The sequence below is a fragment of the Cyprinodon variegatus genome, unplaced genomic scaffold (assembly GCF_000732505.1).
Source record: "Cyprinodon variegatus isolate N-32 unplaced genomic scaffold, C_variegatus-1.0 Scaffold329, whole genome shotgun sequence".
In the NCBI taxonomy this organism is placed as follows: Eukaryota; Metazoa; Chordata; class Actinopteri; order Cyprinodontiformes; family Cyprinodontidae; genus Cyprinodon; species Cyprinodon variegatus.
In genome coordinates this window covers 492,080-500,269 of record NW_015150782.1, presented here as the reverse complement: position 1 = coordinate 500,269, position 8,190 = coordinate 492,080, and the positions used below count along the sequence as shown (strand labels likewise).

General features: G+C 41.8%; 1 protein-coding gene across 1 annotated transcript; it reads right to left on the bottom strand.

Moving 5' to 3' along the window:
- Positions 1 to 308: 308 nt before the first annotated feature.
- LOC107091206 lies at positions 309 to 6,159 on the bottom strand. The gene is made up of 4 exons (XM_015384997.1): positions 5,906 to 6,159; positions 5,754 to 5,829; positions 1,929 to 2,130; positions 309 to 629 (listed from the first exon to the last, which is right to left on the bottom strand). Exons 1-4 carry the CDS (start codon positions 5,931 to 5,933, stop codon positions 309 to 311), a joined length of 627 nt encoding a protein of 208 aa, XP_015240483.1. The 5' UTR covers positions 5,934 to 6,159.
- Positions 6,160 to 8,190: the final 2,031 nt, after the last annotated feature.

Here is an 8,190-nt window from a genome sequence, read left to right as displayed (position 1 = left end):
TTGAACATTGGGAAGCAGTGTCCATATTTCATCTTGACAGGATGACCAGAGGAGAACATGCAGCTTTGGTGAATAACAGCTGGGGGACCTCTGTGCCCCCAATTTTTCAGCCAAGGCCTCAACAGGCAAGTCACATGGCAGCCCACAGAGGAGTGACCAAATCCCAACATTAATGTGACATCCTACTTGGCATTGAACTTAAAATCCTAACACCATATATCAGCTGGACAGACATTAGCTGGCCAGGACCTGTTTGACTCCGTAACCAAACGCAACCTCTGGAATCCAACACAGGTATTAATGAATTTTCAGCAGAAGCTAAACTTTAGATGGAACACATTAAGCAGATCCTGACTGATCTGGTTGGCTAAGGTGAGTTTGAGCAGAGAGACGCCCAAAAATAGCAGGACCCCGACCCCAGAGGGGGGGCCCAGAAGGAGAGGAACTCTGAAGTCTCCAGTTAAAATGCAGCCATATGTTTGTGATGTACCTTCCTTGCTGATCTTGCAGGTGAACATGCTGTGGCCTTTACACGTTCCTCTGTTCATCCTGGCCTGGTAGAAGACCCCCTCCTTCCCTGCTTTGATCAGCTGAAGCAGGTTCAGGTCCGACTTGGAAAAACGAGGCTCCTGTAATCCAAACAATGAAGTCAGGCAGACACAAAGAAAGTCCTCTGCAGGTTCTCCCTCACAGGAAAACAACTCACGGCTGCACAATTACAGCGTGAAGATTGGTGTGTTCCACCAGGGAATTTAGCATGAGGTGAACGTGGGAATTTCTAACAATTCATGGTTTTAAAAACTCATGTGAAACACATATGATATACATGTGAATCACATACTTCCACATGATCATAAACAGGGAGATATTTAACTCTCATGTTTCCACATTTCACAGGATTTCTTCATGACTCACAGAAGTTTAAATGGGAACAAATTTCCAGCTTCAGGTTTTATAACATGGGATGAAATGTGGTCACATGACCATCGGATTTCCTGCTGCAGGAGGTGTCGTCTGCCCCAAAGACTCCATTGCCTCCATACAAGCCTCATTGGACGCTGTCGAGAGCGAGGCCAACGTGTCTAAAGGGCGGCCATCTTGGATCAGACCACAGTTCAGACAGCTGCTGTCAGAGTGAATAGGAGGCGCCTTAGATCTCAATTTAATCACATTAAAGACGAGTCAGAGATAATTTTACAATAAACTCTTACATGTCACATCCACCTAAAAGACGTATGTATGACACGTATTAGCTGATTAAAGAACAGGAATGTTCACATATGCATAAATAATGAATAAAAAAAATAGTTTGAAAAAGAGTTTTTGAAGAAGTTTAGACAAGTTTATAAGGACAAAAAGCCTTTAGACACAACATCAATTTACCATTCACTACGATTTGACAAAAATGTCTGGACAATGACAAAAAATAAATAAAAATTAACATAAAATTAATAAAAAACAAAATAACTTTACTTTCTTTTGTAAGAAATTATTATTATCAAAGAGCAATCCTTAAAAATAATGAAAAATAATAAACTATATAAATATATAATATTTGCAAAACAATCTTATAATATATTAATATAAAACTTTGTGATTATCATTAATATTTAATTATATCTCATCCGGTTTGAGTTCAGTTAAAATGTTTTTAATCAATAAATCTGTGTAATCTAACTGAAAGGTCATTTTTAAATTAGTTATTTTAAGTGGTTGTGACATGAAAGAGATTATTGCAATAATTATCTCTGACTCATCTTTCATGTGATTAAATAGAGATCTAAGGCGCCTCCTATTCATTCTGACAGCAGCTGGTCTGATCCAAGATGGCCGCCCTCTAGTCCAATGAGTCGTCTACGTATGTAAAGTCTGGTTGCCGCCATGTCAGAGCTAAATAGAAGCCGTTGGGTGTTTGCTGTTAGTGGTACCTGCTGCAGGCCTCTCCACAGCCTCTTGGAGGATAACCTGAACCCACTGGATCTGTTCAAAGGAGTTTGTATAGGAGGTGGCTCCACCTCCTCCAGTAATGGGAGTGGGGGCGTCACAGCTGGGATCTCTAACTGAGGAATAGGGGGCTGCAGGAACTGGCTCCCCCTCAGCCTCCGGTTGGTCCGAACCACGGCGCGGTACCTGGAGAAAATTAAAACTGTAGTTTAGTGCAAAGCAGAAAAGCTGTTTACTGCGCAGCTTCACCGACCAGATGATGAAGGAACAGAAGCATTTCCTGATGTAAAACAGAACAGGAAATGAAAGGGATTAAAAAAAGAAACATTCATATATGACTTTAACATATAGTTGATAAAAAATGCTATTTAGTTTCTTCAATTAAAAACATCGTAGGAACTTAAAATATGGAAATATTTGATCAGATTTATTGTCTGTTTTGGAGGTTCATCACTAAAAGCCTCCAACAGCAGAACGTCCGTCTCTAAGTGTTAGAGACCCTGAATCAGACCCAGATGGAAGACGCTAAAGGGAAGAACCGCAACTTTTCATCAAAAGGATCAAATCGTCTCAATGAGCTGAGAAATAACTTCTTGTCTGCGAAATGTTTTTCAGACTGGAGCAAAAAACAGAAAAGAAGCAAAATGAGGTCAAGCTTTGTAACGTTGGTGACGACTAAAGGAAGCAGAGCGGCTCACAGGCCACACAGGATGCTGCGTTTCTTCTCCACTGCTTTGCTAAACGTTAACTGGCCACAGGGAGTCACATTTGCAGCCATCGTCTTATTTAAAACTGATAATTAATTTGAACAAAAACATAAAACATGTTATAACATCATAAACAAATGGCACTAACTTTGTTTTTATGATCCCTTCTGAGACACTTGTCGCCACCTTTCAGGAGGGGCCCCTTGGCCCAGGTCCCGCTGACTGACATGTTTTAATTCAGGTCACATTTTTTTAGTAGCACTGATAAATAAACTATCAGTCCAAATAAAGCTAAAAAATATTCTTTAGCAAGTAATATGATCTACCAGACAGCACTGACACTAAAGCTGGTCCGATCTGATCTATGAAATCCAGCAAACAAGCAGCAAACTCCTCCATGACATCAAGCCTTTCAATGGCTCATTTAATAAATGATCCCTGAATAGAAACTGTATTTCTCTGTTACTGACCCTTTAAATTAATGGTTATATGGGTTAAAACTGCAGAATGTCCAATAAATGATCATTAACGCCACGGAAACAGCAAATAAAACCATGATAAACCCAACCGTCCACCTGTGACAGCAGCAGCTGCGGAGCTCAGGAGGTCCTGCTTGGATTTAGTTGCTCCTTTCATTTATTTGGTCCATTTTTGTTAGATTGTTGATGTTTGGGTTTGAAGTGTGAAAATACACAATGAATCACCTCCTTATTCATTTAATATGGTGCACAATATTTACAGGATGATTTAGTTCCGCCCTAAGAAGTGATGCGTGAACTAAGGCGAGGAGGCCGTTCATTGGCTACAAGAAGGAAGCGTGATGTTCCTGCAGATGTCTCACCAGGATGAGAGGAGGGCGTCTCCATGGAGACAGAGGGATAAAACGGGGACGTCAAGCGAGAGCACGGCGTCTAATATAGGTATGAACACAGAGGTCAGGCAGGTCAAATCCAGTCAGCCTGAGCCGCTGTTCTGTCAGATCAGCATACCTATAGTTAATACGCAGCGCAAGGCGTCAGATTCGGGTTTATCTCTTTAAAAAAAACCTATTTAAGGTCAGATCACCACATGCTTAAAAAAACACCAACAAGTATGTCATTACATTTTTTTTTATACATGACTAAAGGGATACACATCCGTTGAGGTAGTTTAAAGTATGTTTTGGCATAAAATTAGCGTATTTCATCCGACCAATAAAAGAAAAGTGTTCTTAATACAAAAGTCGACCTTCAAATAATTCTGTACAGTTATGCCCTCAATACTTGGTGGGAATCCTTTAGCAGAAGTGGCTGCTTCAACGCGGCGTGGCATGGAGGCTATCAGCCTGCTGAGGTGTCATGGAGGCCCAGGATGCTTCCATAGCGTTTAGCCTTTAGCTCATCCACAGTTTTTGGTCTTGGATCTCTCAACTTTCTCTTCACAATATCCACAGATTCTCTATGAGGTTCAGGTCAGGAGAGTTGGCAGGCCAATTGAGTCCAGTGATACCAGTAAACCATTTACCAGTGGTTTTGGCTCTGTGAGCAGCTGCCAGGTCGTCTTCATCTCCATGAAGCTTTTCAGCAGATGGAAGCATGAAGTGCTCCAAAATCTCCAGATAGCTGCATTGATCCTGGCCTGGATAAAACCCAGTGGACCAACACCAGCAGCTGACATGGCGCCCCAGACCATCACTGACTGTGGCTACTGACTCTGGACTTCTGGCATTTTGGCGTTTCCTTCTCCCCAGTCTTCCACCAGACTCTGGCACCTTGATTTCCAAATGACGTGTAAAACTGAGCAACAGTCCAGAGCTGCTTCTCTGTAGCCCAGGTCAGGCGCCTCTGCTGCTGTTTCTGGTTCTAAAGTGGCTGACCTGGGGAATGCGGCGCCTGTAGCCCATTTCCTGCACACGCCTGTTGGCGGTGGCTCTGGATGTTTCTACTCCAGACTCAGGATTAGGTGCATAGCTCCTTTAGAGACCTTCATCATGATAGGCTAATTATGTGAGACAGGAATTCTGGGTTTTCATGAGCTGTTTGCCAAAATCATCCGTATGAAGACAATAAAAGACCTGAAATATTTCAGTTAGTGTGAAATGAATCTAAAATATATGAATGTTCAAGTTTTATCATTATATTATGAAAAATAATTAACTTTATCACAATATGCTAATATTTTGAGAAGGACCTGTATGGGTATGCTGGTCTGACAGATCAGCGGTTCCTTCCAGGAGGAAGAGAACCAGGTACTACGAAGCTTTTAGCAGGAAACCAAAAACATCCGACTAACAGTTTAAAAACTAATTCTTCAATTTACCAAGAAAACGTAAGTAGGCCTCCAAAAATAAATAAAGATTTCATATCCCTTTAGAAAAGGGATATGAAATCTTTATGCTGTCGAGCCGAGTCAGATTAAAAGTCAGATAGCTAAAAAAATATATCAGTCTTTTCACATTTTTCTATATTCGGTTTCATCTGTATGCATTATTTAAAACTGTCCCCATAGTTTATAAATCTTTTATAATCATAATTATGATTATTAACAGACAGAAACTGCTCATTTTAATTTCTTCGGTCTCTAAAAAAACAATAAAAAATGACATCAGGGGAGTGAAGCCGTTCTAAGAAAAGATCCGCTTTAGAAATCCTAGATTTTTTCTTCTGATTAGCAGATGAGAAAAAAGAAAAACTTAAGCTGCAAAAAAAAAAATCAGCCAAATGCAGGAAAATGTTTTAAAAAGCAGGTAAAAGAAAAGAGCAGATATCTGGAGCTTTTCCTTATTCTGCTGCATCACAGCTAACATGGTGAAAAAAAACCCGATTACATCATAATCAGGCTCTTTGTGTTTAAATTTAACATGAAAACAAATATTTTTTACACAGAAACTAATTCAGCAGAACAACCGGCTGCAAAGATCTCAGAGAATCATGAAGATCCGGAACATTTTCTCTGAGATAAACGGACGACTGAGGAACATAAAGGAACAGTCAGTGCTGCCATGAATTTCTGCAGAAATGGTTGCCATCAGGCACACATGTGGAAGATGAGCTGCAGCCAAACGGAGCAGGCAGCTTAGAACCAGCAGCAGCATTTAGATCCCATCCTGATAGAAAGTCTTACTTTGTGAGAAACACGGCGCCCAGCACAGAGAACAGCAGGACCACGAAGGACAGAACTCCCAGCATGATGTAGAACTCTGAAATGAGGCAATGGTTCAGGTTTAAACATCTGGATCAGCTCTGAATCCAAACGGCTGAAGGTCCAAAGCTCACCTGGACACATTTCACTGTATGGAGACATCCCACTGGATGTCCTCGGCCCAGAAGCCGGAATGCCTCGATCAGCAGAAGATCAGTTCGGTCTAGAAGGAATGGGTAGAAGAAACTGGTGGACAAGAACACAGAGGAGCAGAACAAGCTGTTAGATTACCAACCTCTGGGTAAGATCAGAGGTCCATGGATCCCAGACCCCAAACCAGCTGCACTTCTTCTCCGTTTGTTCAGACAATCGCAATAATCCGCCTGAACCTCTGACCGACCTGCTGTCGTTCAACCAGCAGGCGCTCAGATCGCGTTTGAACCACAACTCAGCCAGAGGAAGTGAACAGAAGCTGCAGACGCTGCTTCGCTCCAGCCCACAGAGCAGCTCAGGGTTACAGACAGAGGCCAAAATACAGCATCTGGATGGGGGGGGGGGTCAAACACAGCTGCAGAGACAGATCCGTCCTGTTTGTAAAACATGATCTGTTATTAGATCGAGTACAGAAATAAGCAGCTGCTAAATATAAAATAAACTGACAGAAGCTTATTAACGGCTGCAGTAAAATGAAACGCTCCGTCTGTAGCTGCTGTGACATCACAACGTTTATCTACAACTGTTTTCAGGTTAAAGTTCCAGCTTTACATATTTGATCTGTTTGGGGCGTCCTGGTTTATTGAATTTACTTAGAGGAGCTTCATGTGTGAGTCTGGATCAGATGAGAGGCGGGCCGGAAAGAAGCAGCGTTTGGTTCGGGGAAGCAGAGACCCCCAGAATGTGGTTTTCCTCCCTGAGCTGCAGCAGAAGCTCACATGACACCTGCAGCGGCGTCCAGCGCGGCAGGATGTGGTCTGGTTCTGGTAGGACTCTGGTCTGACGGTTCATTAAAATCACCTCGTTAATGTCGGCCTGAGCAGAAACACCTGCATGTTTTAAAGCCTCTAGGTTCCAGCTGTAGGGCTGCTCACTGCTGTAACACTGCTGCCTTGCATCAACAAGGTTCCAGGTTCGATTCCCAGGGTCTTTCAACATGGAGTTAGTATGTTCTCTCTGAGCATGGTGGGTTCTCTCTGGGTACTCCAGCTTCCTCCCACAGTCCAAAAACATGACTGTTTGGTTAACTGGCTGCTCTAAATCCTCCTTAGGTGTGAATGGTTGTTTGTCTCTGTGTTGCCCTGCGATGGACTGGATACCACTGTTGTAGTACTTGAGATCGGTCTTGGTCTCGAGACCATTTTTTGATGGTCTTGGTCTCGTCTCGGACCTGACTGCATTTGGTCTCGGTCTCGTCTCGGTCTCGGGCGCTGAGGACTCTGCATTTTATTTCAAGACCACAACTGTGGAAATAACGCTAATCATCAGAATATTATCAGTTTCTTTAAGATCCTTCTTTTTATTGGATGCTTGGATTCAAACCCAACCTATAACCTGTCTCATTGGTGAATGCATGTTTTTTTTTTTTACCGCTGTCCCGCCCACCCCCTTTCACCTGCGGGCTGCAGCACTTTGATTGAAAGTCACAAGTGGTTGTCTGAGAACGGGATAAGATGTCGACCAAATCATCGATTATAAAATTGGGCTAATTAAATCACAAAGAACATATTTGTAAAGTAACATTGAGAAAAAAGCATACAGCGCAATGTAAGTTCTGCAGTGCTTCACTATCAGAGGTAGGGACTACGTCCAACTTTCATCGACACCTTGAAAGAAAGCACAAAGGAAGGTAAGCTACGTACATATTTAGGTCATTATGTTGTGACAGTATGTTATGAGACCGACAAGCTGTGAAAATATTGAGCACTTCTGCCTTTTCTCCATGTTCCCAGTGCTAACTAGAGAAATACGCCGCTTGGTCAAAAAACGAACCATCTGATCAGCAACAGGGTCTCAGAACTGACAGAAGTCAGGCAGGCTTCTGTGCTCTTTGTATTTCAGTGGGGTTTGTATTTCTGCAGATGTCAGTAGCTCAGGGAGGAAGGGAAGGAGATCAGTCGATTTTTTTCAACAAATTATCTGTCTCATAACATATTTTCACAACTTGGTGACAGATATAGATTTAAGAAAAGTTATATAATATAGCTAAACAAGAGAAATTAATGGCTTTTTTTAGTTTTACAAATTTGCACATTGTTTTGAAATAGCACATTTAAAAACAACATAAATGTTTGTACTGTTCATGAAAGGCAGAGAAAATACTATTTTGATTAATTGTTTGAAATTCTGTTATTACTACACAGAAGTACTAAATAAAGATGTTAATGTTTATTCCAGTTCTGTGTGTTAAATATCTAGGTGTTTT